At 42.8% G+C, this 21,975-nt stretch overlaps 1 protein-coding gene across 7 annotated transcripts in view; it reads left to right on the forward strand.

Annotated features, from left to right (window-relative positions):
* GPM6A (glycoprotein M6A) overlaps positions 1-21,975 on the forward strand; it is a 419,024-nt gene that overhangs the window by 358,901 nt on the left and 38,148 nt on the right. For all 7 annotated transcript variants that reach the window (XM_019481375.2, XM_014600918.3, XM_019481378.2 and 4 more), the window contains one exon: positions 7,430-7,586. In XM_019481375.2, coding sequence (XP_019336920.1) covers positions 7,430-7,586 — 157 coding nt within the window. The remainder of the gene's footprint in view (positions 1-7,429; positions 7,587-21,975) is intronic.

Below are 21,975 nucleotides of genomic sequence, written 5' to 3' on the forward strand. Positions count from 1 at the left end.
GTAGGGTAATTCATGTGAAAAGCCAGGTCTGTTTTGATTAGGTCTGGAACATGCACACCTTTTTTACAAACATTATATGAAACATTGCTTTTATTCTCTAAACAATTAATTAGGAATTAATGGAAATCAAGGTAATTTTTCACAATTTTTATGTAAGTAATCCTTCACCTTTACTTTACTCACATATAAAGTTTAATAGTTTCATAGTTGGTAAGGTCGGAAGGGACCTGAGCAGATCATCAAGTCCGACCCCCTGCCATGGCAGGAAAAAAGTACTGGGATCAAACGACCCCAGCAAGGTTTTCATCTAACCTCCTTTTAAAGACCCCCAGGGTAGGAGCCAGCACCACTTCTCTTGGAAGTTGGTTCCAGATCCTAGCCACCCTGACAGTGAAGTAGCGCCTCCTGATTTCTAGTCTGAATCTACCCTCTGCCAGCTTGTGACTGTTATTTCTTGTCGCTCCTGGTAGTGCTCGGGGAAACAGGGACTCCCCCAGTGCCTGCTTGTCCCCTCTGACTAGTTTGTAACAGGCCACTAGATCCCCCCTCAGCCTTCTCTTGTGGAGGCTGAACAGGTTCAGGTCCCTTAGCCTCTGTATGTTTGTGTATACACATACAGAGATGTACAACTACTCTCCCCACCAGATAAAAAGCCTGTAACAGAAAATGTTACATCTCCAAGGGCCTAGCAGGGGAAGTAATGCTCAGGGGCAACCAACATGGGTTTCTTGAGGGCAAGTCCTGCCTGACTAACCTGGTTTCTTTTTATGATCAGGTCACAAAGTCCCTGGATGAGGGTGTCGGGGTGGATGTCGTCTTCCTGGACTTTAAGAAGGCCTTTGACACGGTTTCCCACCACATTCTCTTAAAAAAACTTGACGACTGTGGCATTGATGCCTATGCAGTCAGATGGGTGGCAAATTGGCTAGATGGTCACACCCAGACAGTGGTGGTGGATGGGTCGTTTTCGACCTGAGGGGATGTGGGCAGTGGAGTCCCCCAGGGCTCGGTCCTGGGGCCTGTACTGTTCAACATCTTTATCAGCCATCTGGATGTGGGGGTGGAATGCATGCTGTCCAAATTCGCTGACGACACCAAGTTGTGGGGTGAGGTGGGCATGCTGGAGGGGAGGGATAGAATCCATCTAGATCTAGACAAATTACAGAGGTGGGCGGATGAGAATAGGATGGAATTCAACACAGACAAGTGCAAGGTGCTGCATCTAGGGAGAAGGAACCAGCAACACACCTATAGGCTGGGGAACACCCTTCTCAACAACACAGTGGCTGAAAGGGATCTTGGAGTCATTGTTGACTCCAGGATGAACATGAGCTGCCAATGCGAGGAAGCTGTCAGTAAGGTTAACTGCATCTTGTCGTGCATCTATAGATGCATCACAAGCAAGTCTAGGGAGGTGATCCTTCCCCACTATGCGGAATTGGTAAGGCCACAGTTGGAGTACTGCATCCAGTTCTGGGTGCCACACTTCAAGAGGGATGTGGCTAGCATTGAGACGGTCCAGAGGAGGGCCACTCGCATGGTCAAGGGGCAACAGAGCAGGCCCTACAAAGAGAGCCTAAGGGGCCTGAACCTATTCAGCCTCCACAAGAGAAGGCTGAGGGGGGATCTGGTAGCCCTTTACAAACTCACCAGGGGGGACCAGCAGGAATTGGGGGAGGCTGTGTTCCCCTCGGCACCACCCAGGGTTACTAGGAATAACAGCCACAAATTGTTAGAGAGAAGGTTCAGGCTGGACATAAGGAGACATTACTTTACAGTTAGGACTGCCAGGCTCTGGAATGGACTCCCAAGGGAGGTGGTGCTCTCTCCTACCTTGGGGGTCTTCAAGAGGAGGCTGGACAAATATTTGACTGGGATGATATGATCCCGGCACCCGTTCCTGCCTGGGGCAGGGGGTCGGACTTAATGATCTGTTTAGGTCCCTTCCGACCCTAAGTACTATGATACTATGTTTTCAATTAATCAATAACAATTTAAAATATTTTCTATTGCCATTTTATCCCCATCAACTTAATTCATAAAGGCTCAAGTCTTGACTAAATAGTTCACTAGTCCTGCCTTTGTGGTATTTTGATTTCACAAAGCAGATCCAGATGCACACACACTTTAATCCCTTCAAAAGGTTTTAGAATTGGTGGGGAGAGAGGGTTAGAAGGTGTATTTAGTTTTTTTAAGTCTCTCTGTGCAGAAGCACTCCATCCACATTTTCTGAATGTATTCTAGCTGGATAAGTAAGACTTATCCAGAGCATTTGAAAGGATGGCATTTATTTTTTTCTTTATTTACCTTAGAGCAACAATGTATAAGGGCCAGAGTCAGCCAACTGCTTGGACTATAGTCCCAAATGTAATTGTGCAGAGGCTTGTCCTGTTTACAACTAAGCAAGAGATACAGAGCAATACTGAAAGCCTAGCCTTTTAGTTCTAGAGATACACCAGACATTGAAGTACCATTTGAAGAAAAAGTTTTCTTTTAGCTGTCAGCTATTGAAATAGGCCAGCGTCCTTTGTAAGCAGCAATGAACCTTTAGGGTTTAAGTTGTTTCTCTCTCTCTCTCTCTCTCTCTCTCTCTCTGTTGCACACACACATGTGCCCACATGCATACTCTGATGTTCTTGACATAGGAAGGGTGGTCCCTGGTTACCAAAATGTGCAGTTCTACTAGCAGATATAGTGGTACTATATATATACAAGGGTTAAATGGACTCAAGCCATTTCCCTATCAGAATTACCTGACAAATCGGAAAGTAGGCAGAGGTGTTTCACTGGTGCCAGCATGGATTGAGTTGTACCATTTTGGAGAGAGTCTATATTAAGACTAAGGTTGTGATTTCAAAGTAACCTAGGAGTTTAACCATTGGATTTCAGAAGCTGACCAACAAATCTCTTTTGAAAATGCTACTCTTACGCATTTTTGACTTCCAAATCCAAATTGGTATAGCTTCAAATAACACACTGCAGAATAATAGGAATATTGAATCTGAAAAATCCTAATTTAGACAAGGTTAAGAACCTTGATCTGCTTCAACAGAAGGCAGTAGAAATCTCCCATTTTCTCTAACTGAAGTAAAGCATGGGTCCATAACTCTCTTTAAAATCAGTGGAAACAGTATGGGGCTCATTCTTTGTTTTTTTATGACCCATCTTTTTTTAATAGGATGGTGTTTCTTTACTAAATATCTGGATATGATATTCATTTGAAGAGTGCCCAATTCCACTCCAATTTGGAATCACCACCAGACAGATATGGAGCCCTCCCCACTATCCTCCCAAATGGCTGTGAAAACATGTAGTAGAGGTGCTTTCCAGGCCTGGGGCTAGTGAGCAGGAATCCCAGCATATTTCTTAGCTTCCAGTCTCTGGAGATTCTCAAGGACAATTAAGTGCATGATGGGGCAGTGCTCATTTCCTGTCTGCCCTGCATTACCCCTCCCCCATGGGGGAGGGAGAAGTGGGGAGTAGAGTACTGTGGAAAGCTGCCTGTAGCTCCCTGTCCATTCTGCTGAAGGGTGCAGATGTTTTAGGAAGCACTTCATGAAGTGCTCCATAATGTTCCCATTTTTTCCAAGGGTCATTTCTGAAGCAATTTGGCCATTTTGTAAGTCATTCCTGGGGCGTGAACATCTGCTCTTTGTAGAGCTTCAAAGGCATTTCAAAGGTCCCCTCCACCCGCCCCACAACCCTCCACTACTTACCTAGCAGAAGCCGGGCCCAGGTCCCTGCAGCTTGCACTGCCGCCTGCCTCACATGGGCAGGCAGCATGTTTCAGGACTGGGGAAAGGGCCAAACACAGAGATGCTCTGGCAGGCTACCAGAGCGTCTGTGTGAAGGACCGAGCCCCCAGTTGCCTCTGGTTGCCTGACCCATTTTTTTCCCCCCGGCGTATAGTATGACCTCCCAGGGGTCTAATTTTGCTCTCCTGCTGCAAATTTGCAGCATGGGGAACACTTTTTTGTTCCCACACGTGCCTCTTGCAGTCTCAAAAGGGTTTGAGATGCTGGAAGAGGTATGTGTGGGCTCATCTGGATGCACCCAATGGTAGCAGCTGAGAGCTCAGATTCACAGTTGCACCCACCATATCTATCAGTATAGATGATCACATGATTAGCTTCCAAATCATTTGTTCAGTGTTTCTGTATAAACCAAATGTTTAATTCACTGCATTGTTATAAAATAATTAAAAGGAGATATTTTTATAATAACAACAAACATGTTAACAAACAATGAACTTTAATGTATGTGAAATTCTCTAAACAATTTTTAAACTTCTAGAATGTAGATAACTGACTATATACCTACCTCTTGAATGTCTATATCTTTAGTTGAGGTATCCTATCTAAAAATATCAACTCTGACTTTTTATATTCATCTGATTGTGGACTAAGGAAAGGTAGCTGAAAAAAAAATGTGAGAGTAACTTCAATATTTGCACATTTGTACTGTTAAAGATAAAAGCGTAGTATGTCTCTTTACCAGATCTCTTCAGTTAATTGCCCTTTAAAAATGTTATTCAAGGTATTTTTAGGTGCTAACTCCGTTTGGTAATAACACTTATCTTGCTCTCATCCAGGTGCCAATTCATTTATTAACATTTAATAAACTTATTTCAAGATTTTAAGTAGTCTCAAAATCACTTAAGACACCTGCTTTGGGCCTTTACATTGAGACATCTGAAATGCAAAGTGTGACTTTGAGTCTCAGTTTGTATCACCTGCAATTTCACCAGCTGTTTGAGATCAAAGATACAGTACTCAGACTTTAAAGCTTGTTACCTTAAAACTTACATGAGAGCTGCTTCTTGTAGGTGAGGTTTAAAACCAAGTTCCTGAAGAGATTATGACATTGGGTGTGGGGGGGTGAAGGGGAGAAGTATTGGCCCAGATATCCTGATCATGTTCACTTTTTCTTGCATTTGTAAAATTCACCTTACAAGTTTAAATACCCATCTTATTTTCTTTTTCTACCTGGCTGTGTTGTTTTTGGCCTTTCCATCTGCTCAGGAACTGGCTGGAATTGTATGGTGGGTACAAACATGAACATTGCCACCACCAAGGGTTTCAAACATGTTGCAGGGAGATAGAATCATCCTGCTCTTTTCACAACACTAAATAGGATGAATGCAATTAGATGGGGGAGAGAGATAACAGAGGGTGGGTCTTAATGGAGAAGTTTGAAAATGATCCTATAAATGGGTCAGTAAGCCTAGGTACAGACATTCAAAAAGCCAGAGGTAGAATTGACCTAATTTATGAGGTCTTCTATAATCAGCGTAATTCTGGTCAGATTTTCACACCCTCCCTACCCCCAGTCTGGGTCCTTTTCATCTGATAAATGGAATGTAGCAGTATTGAAAGACAACATTTCCTGGGGGAATTTTCCCCTGGGATTTCCCTGGCTTCAGCACCACAGTGATGCAAAAACCCTTTCACAAGTCCCAGTGATAGAGGGATCATTTGGTTGTGATTTGGACTTGTCGGAGAAAGGGTTGTGACAAGTTCCACTGAGGATTTTCCAGGCAGTGCTGGAGGCTATAGGAGATCCAGAATTTAAAAAAAGGGGTATGGGAGCAGTGACTAGCAGGGGTGGTTGCAGTCCCCTGCTCTCAGCCTCCATTTCCTCCCACCCCGACTGGAGCAGGCAGACTGTGCCATGAGAGTAGCAGCCAAGGTGTTTTTTTCAAGTGCTCAAAGCAGGTAAGAATCCATCCCCTTACCTCTGTCCTCAGTGGGACATCCCCTCCTTCCTATACCCCACTCTCTGCCCACTGCTGCCACTGTCCCTGGCTGGCTCAGGGGCTGGGGGAGCTTCAGATTCCCCTCTACTGAAACATGTGTCCACATCCTACTTCTGTCCCAGCTGTTCCTGCCCCATTCTAGTCAGGGCTATGCAGGGGCTGTGTGGGGAGCTGGGGTTGGTTGGGGACAGCATCCGTAGTGGCATCAGACAGGTTCCCCCTCCCTGAGCCTGCTTTCTGGGCTGGCAGGAACACTTTGGGGGAGCAGCAGAGAGGAAGAACCTGCCTGCTGCTGCTGTTGTCCCAGCCTGAGACTGGCTCCCATGCAGCCTGGCTTGAACGTGGGGCAGGAGTGACTCTGGAGCTTCCCTTACCCCAGGGTCAGCCTGTGGTAGCAGCACCAGCAGTGGGTGGGGAGGGGAGTATAGGAGGGGACGTGCTGCTGAACATAGTGGGGAAGGGAGAAGGGAGAGGGAAGGGGATTTTTTTACCTGGTACAGGGCCTTAAAAAAAGTGCCTGGCTTCTGTTCCCATGGTGTCATCTGTAAGGGGAGTGTGACTGTGCCACTGCCCCACCTCTGGATCCACCTCAGCTGGGGGCTAGAATGCAGCCTGGAGGATCTCCGATGATTTAAACTATCCAAGGCTATGTATGCTGTGCTGGCAACCCTTCAAGTACTCAGATCTGCCAAGGGTTGGGAAAGTGAAAAGGTGGCTTAACACCCCCACTTAGAAAAAAACTCTCTTAGACAAAACCATATGTCTAGTTTTAGATATACAGTCTTATTATTTTATTCATATATGAAATATCTTTGAAGTGCCTTCTATGCCTTGTCAAAAATTAGACTGCTGACTCTTTAGTCTCTGTTTCCCACAGTATCCATCACTATCAATGTCTTTTATCAGCAGGGGGTTTTCAACTCTGTTGTAACACAGATAATTAGTAATCCTAGCATGAGGCAATAGGATTATGGCAATAGTTTTTGGAGAGTTTTGAAATGAAAAAGTGTTATATGGATTTATAACTGTTTTGCCAAGTACGAGTAACAGTACTGAGGGCCAAGTTCAAAATGATGGCTATGGGTCACTTTTTCAATCAGTGTCTCCAGGCACTTTGCCCATTAGAGATAATGAGAAATAATAACAGGGGTTAACATTGCCATGTGAGAACTAAATGTAACTAACTGTACAGCAATGAATAATTTATTGAAGGTTGTGAAGGAACCTCTTTTTTCATAACTTCTTTCTTTTTAATACATGATTGAAAAGTGTGTTTTTTTAGATAAGAAAATATTATAGAATCCCGTTTTGAATTGCTTTTACTAATTAAAATGTGTTCAGTATTTGTGTCGTTTTAACATATACACAGTAATAAAATCAAATGAGTATGACATTCTAAATTACTTGCATTAAATTGTGCTTTGTTATGAATTCCAAACAATTTATGAATAGCTTTAAGTAAAAAGAACCCATATTTTTTGTATAGTCAACATTCAGGTGTCAGGCACATGACAAATAAGCAGTGTCCTTAAATGCAGTTATTGTTAGAGAACATCATAACTAAAGAGTTTCTATCTGAGGTAAGCTGTTGCAAGGGGGTTTCATTATCAAACACTTACATTTCTGAGTCAGCATTAAACAGTTATTAAACTAAATGCCTTTCTTCCTGCACAGGATTGACATCTTCAAATATGTGATCTACGGTATAGCAGCTGCATTCTTTGTATATGGAATTTTGCTGATGGTGGAGGGATTCTTTACAACTGGTGCCATCAAGGATCTCTATGGGGATTTCAAAATCACCACCTGTGGCAGATGTGTCAGTGCTTGGGTATGTTAATATGACAATCTCAATTACCAATGTTAATTTCAATTGCATTAACATAGGTTAAGATATATTTAGAGAGGAAACGTGTGTTTCTAGGTTTCTTTTTATATTTTTCTGATGTTCTAGCAGCTATAAAGGGCAGTGGAAAGAAATGGAATAACAGTAATTGTATTTTTATTAGTTAGGCCTTAGTCATGGTGCAATCTGAATAAAAAATAATTTTAGTAGCTAAATAGAGAGATTGTTGATCTGAGTTGAACAGGAGAGCTTATAGTCCCAGCTTTGTTACATTTCTGGAGGGTTGTCTACATGTGTTTGTACAATGCCATCAGTAAAGCTGAGCAAGGAGTCTTGTCATAAATATTTTTTAAATTTTAGAAAAAGTTGCTGTTCAAGAAATTAGGCTAGGTAATTAGGCCAGTTGATGGGCCGAGACTAAAGTCTTTCATGGGTTTGTGATTAAAAATGTTAGAGACCTACTCCCATTTCAAAGTGGCTAATAGCCTGGTGATAAGACCAATCGCTTTGGATGGGGGAGATGTGGATTCGTATCATCCTGCTCTGCTTGATTTGGAGCTGAACCTTGAACCCAGGACTCTCTTATCACAAGGGAGTGTAGGCCCAACCATACTTGATGATTCTGAGATGTGGCTTTTCAATTTCTCCTGCTGGATCTATTCCACACTGTCTGAATCATGTAATATTATTTATATATTCATATTCTCCCACATCTCAGCTAAGGGTCATGATCACCTGAGCATAGAATTCATCTCTCTCCCCCTCTCTCTCTCCTGTTGGAGCTGTTCATTTTTATATACAATATTAAATAGCCTTTGTGCCAGACAGAGTACAAGCTTCTAAGGGGATGCCCTGAACATCAAGATATTGGGTACTCCAGAATGTGTTGTAGACCTCTCTGTGTGTGCTTGCCTGTCTTTCGTTTTGAGCAGAAATTCTTTAGTGGATCTGAGAGAAACTTGTCGCTGAAAATTTTTGAACTGTCATATTTTCAGAAGCAGTTTCAGTTTTTCAGTTAAATTGTTTTGCCAAAAAAATCCAAGCAGTTCTAGACTTCAGGCTCTACTGCAACCTATTTAGTAAATACATGCTGTAACACTTAATGAGAGCTGCTTGAATAGGTCAGGCCCTGCCTAGTTCCTTCATTTATTAATTTAGAACCAAATTTTGGATTCTTTACTCATATTGGTGAACAGTTACTCAGTTCAAGACTAAGCCAAATACTGCCTGAGCACATCTACATGTGCAATTAAGTTGAAGCAATAAACTCTGGTGTGATAAGCCGGAGTTTACTGCTTCCCAGGTGCTGCGTTTACACATGTGCCTAGAAGTGCAGCACATTGAGTTGGGTTGGAGCAGGCAGGGTGACTGCCCAGGTTGGGTTCCGGGCCATCAGCCTGCCAGCCTGGGACTGCTCTGACCCAGCTCAACGTGCTGCAGAGAGGCTGGTTGGGGCACGAGGGTGCTTCTGTGCAGGGCTAGCTGGCAGATAGCCCCTGAACTGAAGCACACTCATGCCCAAGCCAGCCACATCAGTGTCTGCATCTGCAGTACTTAGGAGTAAAAAACTTGTAAATACAAGTACTGTCTTGTCTGTTGGGGTTGATTGGCTAAACTCACACTTGGGCCATGGATAGACATGCCATCTGAAGTATTCCAGATGCCTCTGAAGTGCTCCAGTGCTATGGGTGCAGAAATTCACCACTGAACTGCCTTAACAATGGCCAAATGCTTCAAAAATGATCCTTGGATAAAGAGGACATCCTAACATCTTCACAGATCTTGCAACAGAGAGCTCTGCAAGTTGCTGGGACTCCCGGGGTGACATTCAGTGTTCTGCTTATTTCTTTGGCTGACCTCCTTGAGTTTAGACTTTATTTCCTTGCCCCTTCTTTCTTTCTATATTTGAACCCGCTTTGTTCAATCCAGTGTGTTGAGCTAGGGGCAGACATTACATACAAACTGGTATACGTGATCGGAAACCAGTTTAAACCTGTAACAGAACAACAGTTCGGTACATATAGAGGGGTTTCAAAATGGCAGGAACTGGTTTAAGATAGACCTGGATGGATGTAGTATCAAAGTTAACTATTTAGGTTAAACCAGTCTGTCGCAGGGCACCTCAGTGCTCTGCTCCTGGAGAGGAGAAACTGCCAGGGAGAGAGCCCTGGCAGTGCCTAATGAGCACAGCTGCAAGTTGCCGAGGCAACTAATCAGGAGCAGCTGGCCAGAAGGGGGCAGGGCCTGGCCTTTGTAAAGCCCAGGGCTGAAGCCAGGCTAGCAGTTTTCTGCCAGCAGCCTGGGAGGCAGGAGCTCTGGGAGTGAGGATGTGGAAAGGAGCCTAGCAGCAAGTACCATGGTCATATGGAGCAATGTTGTTATGGCCATAGGGCTTCGGGTTTGAGTTATAGCCAGATGGCTTGAGCTTGCATTTGTGTTACAGCCAGGAGGCTTGAGTTTGTTTGACTTTGTTATTACACCCGGAGGCTTGGGTGAGGCTGTAGGGGTTGGAGGAGGCCTCAACTATAGGGACCCCAGAGAGTGTGGGGTGCCCTAGCGCCAAGAGGGCGCATTATCTGCATAGCGCCAGGGAAGGCGCAGCTCGCATGCCAGGGCGTGAGCAGCTGGCGGCGAGGAGCGCAGCCAGCGGGTCGTGGGCGCAACCGGTAGGTTGCAGACGGGGGACATAGACCCCGGATCGCACGCGGGGTACACAGACCCCAGCCCCAGAGCGAGGGGCAATTTCATTGAGCAGCCCAGGGTGGGCACGGCGAACCCCAAAGAGGGGGGAGCGCCATACTGAGGAGCCCTAGAGAAGGGCCATTACTGAGGAGCCCTAGAGGGGCCATATCGAGGAGCCCGAGACGGGCATAGCGAGCCTGGCCACAGGCTAGTGCGGCAACACCCCTCAGACCGAGGCAGGGTGCTGCGGTTGCCCTGAGAAGACGGGGAGTAGCAGCGCGGTGAGCTGGGGTCAGAGAGGGTACCTGTAGGGTTGGCCGGAAGGGCCGGGGCCCACTAGGGAGTCCCTGAGCGGGACCGCACCATCAGGAGAGTCCCAGTGAGAGGCTGGGTGCGAGAGAGAGAGCCCAGAGTGGGCTACACTATAGAGGAGGCCCAGGAAGCGGGCGTACAGACCTAACAACGTCTATTACATCTGCGAGGCTTGGGGCGTGGTATTAGGGGCTGGTAAGAGCCACGCACAGCCCATAAGGCTGGGGTGCTTGAGTAGCACCCATCGTACGGGGCGACCCACGAGGGGTCCAGGAGCTTACGTGCCCGAGGAAACTCAAGGCAGCCTCCCTATTACATATTCCAGCAAGACGTGGCGGGCGAGAATGGAGGGTGCCCTCGGGCCGAAGTAGCACGGTGAGAGGGCCTCAAGGAGATCATGGCCCTCCGCAAGGACCCCGCCGTGACACAGTCATTGAACTTCTGCCCCATATCCCCATCAGACACAAGTTAGGCTTTAGTTTGCTGGCATCCCAGGGTGTATTGCAGCCCCCCCCCCCCCCCCCCAACTGCCCCCTACCCAAAAGTCAGGCTTGGCTCCTCCCAAGCTTGGCTGCTCCAGTCAAGCTGGGTGGCCCTGCCCCCGGCTGTCCTAGAGCTGAAACAGCCTTCCCAGCGCCACTGGTGGTGGGATGGGGGCAGAAGAAGGGGCAAATGCATCCCACCCCAGCTCTCCCCACCCAGGGTCTGCATGGTGGGGGAGAGGGGGGCAAGGGGGCAGGGCTGGGGCATTTACAGTTTGGCAGAGCTGCATGGGGGGGAAACCCCCCACCTTGGTAGCTTCCCTCTCTCCCCCCACCATTGTGCAGACCCTGGCTGGGAGGAGCCGGGGGGGGCATTTCCCCTGCCCACCCCACCTACAGCTTGGGGGGAGGGGGTGGCTGGGGCTGATGAGGGGGCAGGGCTGGGGCACTTGCAGCCCAGTGGAGCTGGAGGGTGTGCACAAAGCATCCCCAGCCTTCTGGCCCTTGTCAGTGGACCTAGCTGCCTGCTTTGGCCAACTGATGAATGAACGTGTATTCTGTTCATTAACAGTCCAAACTGCACAGCTTAAAGAAAGCTGTGCAGACTGAATCCATTGTGCCTCGGGCTTTTTAACTGTCTGTATTCAGCCTTTAAGATCAGCAAGGGCCTTGGACATAGGAGATCTTTGTTTTTTCTATGCCTAGTTTTAGTTAAACTACCTTACAAATCTGAGAGCAAGGCAACCATACTCTCAATAATATACAGCTTTATAGCCGTTAAAATTAGAGGCAATCTTGTTTACATATTTATTTTACTTCTCTTGTATGATTAGAAAAATCTTTAGGGATAAGAAATGTTTTTTATTTGAAAGGAAATATTTTCAAAGGAGACCATTCATTTCAGTCATCATTTTTCTTTTAATTCTTACACTCCTTTCCACAGTCACCCCACGTAGTAAACTCCCAGCACACCATATAGAAAAGTAGATATGTAATTCCTATTAAAATAATAAACTTTTACCCCATGGGTCTAGCCCAGATGGTACTTTTGCTACATGAATCTGATAGTAGAAATTATTGTAATAGCGCAGTTGCAAAATTAATTAATTAGTATTGAAGTGTATTAGCACAGAACATTGACTGCGAGGAAACTTGCTTGTATGAAAGTCTGGGATATTATTTTTTTTAATGTGTTCTTGTGATAAGTGTAGAGATTTGAGACAACTCCTATATATTACCTATGTATGCAATTACCTATTCAGAATGGTGTAATATACATGACACACAGTCTCTGCCATAGAGAAAAAGTTAACTTCTAGCCTCACATTATTGAATTGCTCTACTTGTTGCTCTTTTTCATGTTAAATACGTAATAATTTGCTTTCATGTCCTAAGTACAGTCTTAGCCAGCCATCAATATTACTCTAGGTCAAAAAATCCCAGTTGCTTCATAATTTTATGAAAATGAAATGTAAGTCCTTTCCATAAGTAGAAATGTATTCTTGGTATGCCAAGGTCACAGAGTTTTCTTCTAAACACTAATGAGGTTCCCTCTTCTACTGTCTGTGCTGAAGGAAATATAGAATTCCCCTGGTACCCAATCTTCAGTTGGAGCTGTCATTCTGACTTTGTACATACTATAACATGTTTTTTCCTTCTTTCTATTTTCAAGTGTTGCGTGCTTCTGCTTTTTCAAAGGATTTTGGATTATAATTTTGTTATTCTTTCACATACTTTTTACTGCGCACAATATATTTTGAATGTCAGAATTTACAGATATACATTTACTTCATTTTTTCGTATTTGCCCATCTAGTTATGAACAATTTGTTATTATATCAGTAGCTTAGAACTTTGGTTGTCTTCATGTGGTTTGTTTTAGTAAAGTCTTTGTTTATTGCTTGGCTTGCTTATATTTTTACCTTGGGCACATATATTTATAACAATTTCCAAGCAGATTTAATATTGTATTTTGTTACAATACATTTATAAAAATATTCAGCCAAAGCCTTTATTCTTCAACGAGAGATTTCATTGTAAATGTATGCACTGGTAATTTCATTTTTCTGTTAAATACAATTTAGTATTAAATGTATGTAAAATACAAAAGGGTATAAGTGAGGATACCTTAACCCCTGATAGGCATGGGACATGTCTGCATGTGCACAGTTACTGCTCACTGTTCAGTAACCAAATTTACTGCTCAGTACTGGTATGTGTCTGCACTATACATTCATGTCTGTACTGTGCAGTAAATATGGTGACTTACTGTGACTTGAATGTAAATTTGATACCTGTGTTATGAAGGTATAAAATTTATGGCTGATTAGTTACTGCGTAGTAACACACATGTAGACACCTTACTGCACAGTAATACTGTGTGTGTGGATTGACTATGGAGTAACTTTAGTCCTAAATCAGTCCACACACAGCATTAATGCACTTTAACATCTGTACATGTAGATGCTGGCCTATTCCTGCTTACTGTGCAGTAACTTACTACACAGTAAATTTAAGCCAGTATAAATGCATATGTGGACATGCCCACTGAGGTCTAGTTTAATGATGCTCCTCATACTATGAAAATATAACTTTACTAAGTTTTGTTCTTGGGTAATATTCACTAAGTCTTCAGAGGGCTTAAAATTCACAATGTCATTTTGTCCTAGAATTTCTCACAATTTCTCCTTCAATTTTAAATATTTAGAGAATTGAATGACAGGTGAATATGCACACAGTTATAACTGAAAAGAGAATTATATGCATGCTTTGTATATGTATTTATCATTTTAAAATAAAAATACTATAAAATAAGATGGATAAAATGTCAAGTATAACATTCAGTATCCTCTCTACACACAAGGCATCTCCATATATCACCCAATAGGAAATGCCTACCTAAAGAAATTTAAGAACAGGAGCATGCAAACAATTTATCATGGAGTAGAAGTAAATGAAACTACCAATTGCTCTGTCATAGCTGCCCACGTACATGCTGTTACCTCACATTAAGTGGAAGCTAACCTATGGCAGCTTAGCCCAAAGTGAAAGAGTAAATTACTTCAGGTTAACTTATCCATTGAGAAGTATAAGAATAGGTCACTGCCATGGAGCAGCCGACTTGTAGTAAATCTCCATTTTCCCATTACCCTGTGACAACTTGTTTATATGTACATAACCCAAGGCATCCAGGGCACCTATACACATGTTGGAGCTCTTCTCTGATGCATGATAAAGCACCCCCACTGCCATTTTGAAATACAGGGATGCTGAATACACGTGATGTGGAGGCTGCTAGTTAGTACACTCCATCAGCCTCCATGTCACATGTATTCAGCATCCCTGTGTTTCAAAATGGCAGTGTGGCGCTTTAAACTAAAGCTTATCAAATGAGCTTTAGTTAAAGCTCCCCCACTGCCATTTTGAAGTGCAGGGAACTGAATACGTGACATGCTCTGAGAGCTGCTTTATTTAGATTACCCCCAGCCCCCAACCTGGAGTGTGTGTATAGATACCCCAAGGGTCAGACTTCGCAATCTCAAGGTATTTAGGTGCCTAAAATTTTGATTAAATCAATTATGGGGTTAGATTACATTAATTATGGGATTTTCAAAATCACTTTGACACCTTTTATTGCAATCAATGGGAATTAAGTGCCTAGGTGCCTTTGAAAATCATGTTCAGTACCTATCTGTACCATTGGGTGCCTAAATATCTTTAAAGATATGACCCCAGGTATTTGAGAGTCACATGATTATCACAGAATCTAAACTTTTCCAAAATTTTCTAGTCCTTGCACAACCACAACACAAACAAGCAACCAAAAGCAACGGCACAAAACCATGGACGAACATATGGATCAGTGCAAAAATGCCTTCCTGAGTCTTCAGGTGTGACTGGTGCCATTCAGTATGCTGATAGCAAGCCCCCTACTCTCGATGGTGACACTTACACCAGCACATGAAACAGGAAGAAAAGAAATTCAGTGGTTCAACTTTCAGGGGTTTAGGTTGTAGCCGTATTGGTCTAAGGACATAGGCAGACAAGGTTCCTTGGGTGAATTTGATATCTTTTATTAGACCAACCCAAATGGTTGGAGAATAGTTATTAAGCAAGCTTTTGGGTTCAAAAACCCTTCGTTGGGCTAAGGAAGGTTCACTTTTCCAAAGCAGATATGCCAAAGTTTCTAGGCTAAGTACTAAGATCTTCCTGATACCAACCCAACACTCAAGACTGTGTGCACTGTTGCTGCCCAAATGCTCCTAAGCAGACAGGATTCTCTGCTGCAATTTCTGGACAGAATACTTCATGCCACTGCTCCTTGCTCCAGAGAAGAGAGACCACATCCTTGCCTCTTTGTGACATGTGAAAACAGATACCTTACATCTGCCTTATCGAGGCCTAGGTATAGGAGCATTCCAGGGGATCAGGCTCTTCGCTAAAATTATATTGTACCTCTAGCCTGCATACATTTTAAATACTACAAGTTTAAAAAAATCAACATTGTTGGCATGGCATGCAAGAAAGGGGATATTGCTAAGGTATCCTAGGCATAAACCATGTAGGTCAAAACCAGCACCCATTTAAGCAAACAAGAAGTGAGTGGAGATATTGAACATAATAGGAAAAGATGTGAAGAGCCATATGTGAAAATATATAGCTGGATAACTTATTTATTGGGTCTCAGTATCACTACAGTTGACTAAGCTTGCAGAATGAAACTTGCTAATACAGTTACATTTCTTTGGGAAAAAGTTTAGCTTGAATATTGGTACAATGTTGGAATCCCCCTGCTAGGAATGGTAGGTCTGATTCTGATTTCTCTGTGTCTGTCCTTGAAATAGCGAAAGCAAACTCTCGCTTTATTCAAGCATTACACTTGATTATTAAACTCTTTAAAATATATTTATATCTAGCCTATATGTTTTTTTTCTTTTTAAATCCATTTTTAATACAGTGTTGATAAAAAGGAAAATTTTATGTGAGCTTTTTCCTTTCTAGTAACTGCTGTGGTGTTAATGCTTTCCATATAGATTTCTTTCAAATACCTTTCTGTGATTCTTGTTGTTTGTATTTTCAAACAGGAAGCATGACATTTATCCTTATCCAGCCTATCTCATCTTAAGTAAAAGTGCGTGCTCTTTTTCATCTCATTTTCCTGGGTTTTTTCACCACAGCTGCAGTATCATTCCATTGTCTGCCTAACTCCTTTCCTATAGATCTTTCCACATGCAGCCTTCGTTTAATCATGCATTGCTGCAGTGTCCGTTTCTTCCATTAATACAGCAGTCTTCCAAACCGAGGCCACATGCACTGCCTATGACTGTTCTGCCTCTTTTGTTGTCTCTGCTCCTTGAAATTTTGTTTTTTGGTTATCAATAAACTGGACAGATGTTTTATTTTAGTTTCAAATTGGTCTGTGACTATGGCTTTTACACTTCATGTAGACTTACACTTCTTCTTTAGTGTGTAAGTTGGCTAATAAATAATTTGTTGATCAAAACATTTTCTGAAAATGTGCTTGTTTGACTGTTGGGAGTTACTACACTTTCTTCATGGCTTTTGCCTTCCTGTAATGAATGGTCATGAACTGATCAAATTGATAACTCCATTTTTCCTGGGTATCAGAGAGAGTACTTTCAAAATTTTCAATTGTAACTGGCTGAATAGAAACTATGTTGTTCATCAGATGAATACAGATTTTTCTGACACATTCTTTGCTCACATCTGGCAGGGCCTATTTTTATACTAGCAGTTAGACATTATTATTCAGCCTCTTTTATCATTCAGATTGCTACTTAGACCCACCAAATGTAGCAATATTATAGATTCATCTGTTTGCACAATTGGCACACCTTTAGTGTAGGACTTCTTAGTTTCTAATCCATAATTTATTTCACTGCTTGGCTCTCATTTTCTAGTTTACTTTCCCAAAGTCTGCACAAACAGCATACCAATTCCTTTGTTCTCTCTGGCATGCCCTTACCGTAAACTGGACCTTGCCAATGACTCCCTCTGTGACAGATTTCTTATTTTCCTAGTGGCTGCCACTCTATTTTCTTGTTAGTAATAAGTAGGAGTTTTCTGTAGCAGCATGTGGCTTTTGTATGGTGAGAAAAAGCTAAGTTCATTTATTTTCTACAGAAGAAAATAGGAGGACTCAAACAACAGATGTTACTCAAATAAAACTAGTAAGGTGAATCACATAGATAACAAAAGATGGTACTATCAAAAGAAATGCACTAAGACCAAAAATGGAATAGGCAGATGACAGATGAGTGAAAATTGAAGGTTATGACAGGAAGCAGGGGAAAGGGGAAGCTTGAAAGGATATTTTACTTTAAAGTTTGCATATAGATAAATTTTGTAAGTAGTATGAATAGCAAAATTGTCATTAAAATAAGGGGAAATAATGTTCAAATAAGTCAAATTGTTGGAGTCATATCCTTCTCACATCCTACAAAGGAATCTAGACAGCCAGTATTATGGTGCCATGTTCCAGGAAACAAAGAGAAAGTCATATTTCCTAGTATTTCATTAAGTTGATGTAGAAATTCATAACCTATGTAGAACAGATGTCCTGAAATACAAATGGGAATGGAATGAAAGCAGAAAAACGGGAGTCCAACAAATTTCCAAATAAATTAGTAATTTCACTTATGGTGTTCATCTACATTTTTTCTCCAAAGCTGTAGAATATTCTAGATAGTGAAACAATATACAAGTATACATATAAAAGAAGAACATAAAAGAACTGAGAGCCAGTTTACATAATTTTATGGGCTAAATTTGCCTCTGCTGTATGTGTTCTCCTAGTACTATGTTTAATGAGGCCAGATCAGGGCTCTGGGCCCAGCCAGTGCCAATTAAGGAATCAGGGCAATTCATTCCCTGAAGCTGCTCTGGGCCCAGCTGATCCTAGTGGGGCAATCAGGGCTAGTTCCCAGAGGCCACATGCAACAGGTCTGGCTTTGGTTCCTGACTCTACTTCTGACTCCTGGCACCTCGGGACCCCCAGCTCTCTGGACTCACCTGTGTGTCAGGTCATTGTCCCCAGCCACCCATACTCTGGTTCCTAACACTTTGAACTGAACAAGATTCAAATATGGGTAAGAAATATAATTTTCAAATCAGCACTTTTTTCCCCTCGAGAATTTTAGCCTTCATAAAACAAGAAAGAAAAATTATGTAGACATTGCAGTTGTGAAAATGTGAACTGTATATAACAGAAATGTCTTCCTGAATTTGCAGGGATCCAGAAACAATAGCCCTGAGAAGTATAGACTACACCATTCATTTCAACTTATGTTTGCTATGGGTTGATTTTTTAACTTTCAGTGCTTACTCTGTTATGAAGACAGTCATAATCTATCATGATGATTCTAGGAGAAGTTATGTTGGATTGGGCTACTAGTCTAATTCCTACTCTGACCCTTTGAGTCAGAAATGCGAAGCATGGCTTAAGGACAAATCTGAACCCAATAAAAGGGGAACCAATCACGTAGAGCCCAAAATGGGCATTGTTGAATCTCCACTGAGAGGAAACAAAACTTACCACAGTTTAGCAGAGAGCATGTGATTATAGTGTGGACAGCTGCTCAATTTACTTCAAATGGCATCTCAGTTGTTTGGATCCGGAAAGATAGTCACTTGTGCATTCCCAATCTGAGCATCACTGAAGTGGTGCTATGTAGAAATACTGCAGGTTTCCAGCATGATAGCCTTGGTCCTGTCAACCATGGAGAAATAAATAACCTTTATAAGGTAGCCCTTAACTAAAAGAACTGGAGTTTTGTCCATGTATCGGTAACTTCCTGGCGGAGGGATCCAGTGTAACAGTAAGGCAGTGTTAACTTCACAATTTAGAGACAAAACATCTGAAAAATGTACCATTGTGACCAGTCCTGCATTGGCAGGGAAGTGATCTTGATGGCCAAATAAGTCTCTTTCATCTCTCACTTCTGTGAATAAAAGTTGTCATCTGGCATGAAAACAGCTTGAAGGACCATATTGAACTAATGGCATTGAGATGTATCTTACACTTCATTTGAGGAAAGTGTCTAGTAGGGTGCTTTAGGGAATCATTGCAAATCCATATTTATTCATCTGCTTTGCATTTCATAAATAGCTAAACACTAAACTAACATATTCATGGATAAGATAGCAGAGTGTAGCAAAAACTAGGTGAACAGAAAGCCTGAGAAAAGTTGTTTTCATACAAATAAAAATTAGGAAAATGCAAGTTTGTATATTTGCAGAAAAATAATTCAAACATTAGAGGCTTATTAGAAAAGAGACTTGCTGAAAACACTGTTAAAAAGAATCTTTTGCTGAGGATAGTAAATTACATAAGACTTTGCAATGCTATAGCACAGAGGTGCCCCAACTGGCTGGATCGAGCCCACAGAGCTGCGTCATCTGGACTGCAGGGATCCCTATGGATATGAACGTACATTGCACATAAATTGGTTTAAGTAATCAGAAACTGGTTTAAACCTGTAACGGAACAGACATTCAGTGCACATAAACCAGTTTGAAAATGGCTGAAACGGGTTTGAGATAAACCTGGCTGAAAGTAGTATCAGACTTACCTGATCTGGCTCAAACCAGTTTATGCAATGTCTGTTCCAGACCCTTTGCTGGTTTAAGTCAAGTCAGAAACGCCCAGCATCCTGGCTTGCTCCCTGGGTGGGCTATGGTTTACTCCAGAGAGCTGGGCTGGCCCCTCCCCTCTGCTCTCTGGCTGAAGCAGGGGTGGGGTGTGGCTGCTTGCTGGCCCGCCATGGCCCCTAAGGTAAATTCCTCCCTCTGTCCCCTCTCCCCATCTCCCCCACACCGGCAAACCCTGTGGACCTCTATGGCTTTCCTGCAGCCAGACAGAGATGGAGTTAATTTCTCCCTTTACCCAGCTTGTCTGCAGCCAGGGAGGGGATTAATTCTACAGTGGTCCCGGAGCAGGGAAGAGATGCAAGACCTGTACCTGGGAGCCCAGAGCTAAGACCTGCAGGACCAGACTGAGAGGTGGGAAGTGTTGGCAAAGACTTGATAATCACCACACATATGTTCTGGAGATGGAGTTTAAGGGAAGTTGCAGACAGCTTCTGGCTGAAAGTTGCAGACCAAAAAATGCAGAGAGCTACATTTACATTATAAAGCAGAACCTGTAAAACCTTAACAAAGCCTTTCTGAATGCCTGGACGTAAGGAGACACTCTACCCTCAGGATTAGTAAGACTTATGCAAGGCTTTCTCTTGTCTTCCTGCTTTACATTTAAAGTTAGACTAAGTTGTGTATTCTGTGTTTTACCTGACTGTATCTTAGCTTAGGCGAATATTTTTGGTAGGTCCCTGTTGTATGCTTTGCAAACTGCTGTGTTCAATACGTGCTTGGTTCAGAGGAAGGACTTTTTCCCCCATCCCCAGTCCTCAGTCTGGCAGCAGCTCCCCCTCCCCACCCAAGCTGGTAGCTGACATCCTGTGTGTCCTGCTAGCCCCAGCTGGTGCCTGGCCATGCCCCCTCTGCTCTAGCAGGGAGGTATGAGAGCCTTGGAAGGTGTCTCTCTTGCCTCCCCTTTGGCAGTGGCTGGCAGGCATGCTTTAGTGCCACCCCCCCCCCCCCCCCCGCTTCTGGTTTGAGCCACTGCAGGCACGTGCTTGCATTTCCTGGTTTAACAGAGAATGTCTGTCCAGTTATTAATCAATTAAGCTGTGCAGCTTAGACTAACCTGCAAAGAGTGAATCAATCCAGGCTCAGGCTTTTTGAATGTCTGTCCCTAGCCTATAGTTCTGGAAATGTGGTGGCAAAGGAGTGGTAGCATTAATAGCTCCCAGAGCTGCAGCTGTTAACATTGTTCCTCCACTGCCAAATTTGCAGACCCACGGGTCCAGATGACACAACGTCATGTGTCAGATCATGATGGCATGTGGTTGCTCTGCACCAGATCCAGCATGTATGGTTGGGCTGCTCCTGAACTGCATCTATGGACTGTCCCTGGCAACCAACTCTGCTCTGGATCAGACTTGCAAAATGGCCCCACACTTGGAATCCAGCCCACAGACCAGCCCTGAGCTACTTATCTAGCATGTAGGTTTTATAGAACATTAACATTAAAACTGGGTTTTCATTTATGTCATAGATTAAGGAGGGGATAAGTGAATCTTAATGACAGACAAGGCTCAAAACTGTAGTTGTAGACACCTCAAGAACTACAAGAAGTTTGACAGTTGAAAGAAAATCCAGAGGATAAGCAGCTTAGATGAGTTGATGGATTGAGTTTACAAGAGCTGAAAAGAAATAATGTAAATAAATTTTACTGAAAAACCTACTCTATATGCATAAAAATGTGAAAGCACCCAGTTTCTAAACCATTACATCAATTTTCTTCAAACTCAGCTTGACTTGTAGACTCCCTTGAGATATACAAACAAAAATGCAGTTATCTTTGAATTAAATATGCACATAAAGTCCCGTCTGTATAAGCAGTATATACCTTTAAAACAATAAAAAAAGAAATCAATAGATTTTAAGCAGTTTGCTGGACCTCTAATGAAAAAAAAAAATCCTGTTCCTGTAGACACCTAGAATAAAACAGTTCAACCTTGAAATTTGTTTTAAGCAGAAGTTAAAAAAATGCAAAAGGAGCTAGAAAAGGGGAATTGGAATGGAAGTTGCAGTCAATCTTAAAATAGAAGCTGCCACTCTAAACCTGAATAATTTTCCTCTAGTGAATGTTGGGGACCATAGAGCAGAAAGGTAGAAACCACATTTTTGTATAAGGGATTATTCCACGCTTCACAAGCTAAAGCTTCAGGGAGTAAATATTGGTCATGTATAAGATACGGACAATGGTTAACCTTGGAAGTCTGATGTTTCCTTTGCCTAGTTTGTGTTAGCTTTTTA

This window comes from Alligator mississippiensis, chromosome 2 (genome assembly GCF_030867095.1).
Source record: "Alligator mississippiensis isolate rAllMis1 chromosome 2, rAllMis1, whole genome shotgun sequence".
Lineage (NCBI taxonomy): Eukaryota > Metazoa > Chordata > Crocodylia > Alligatoridae > Alligator > Alligator mississippiensis.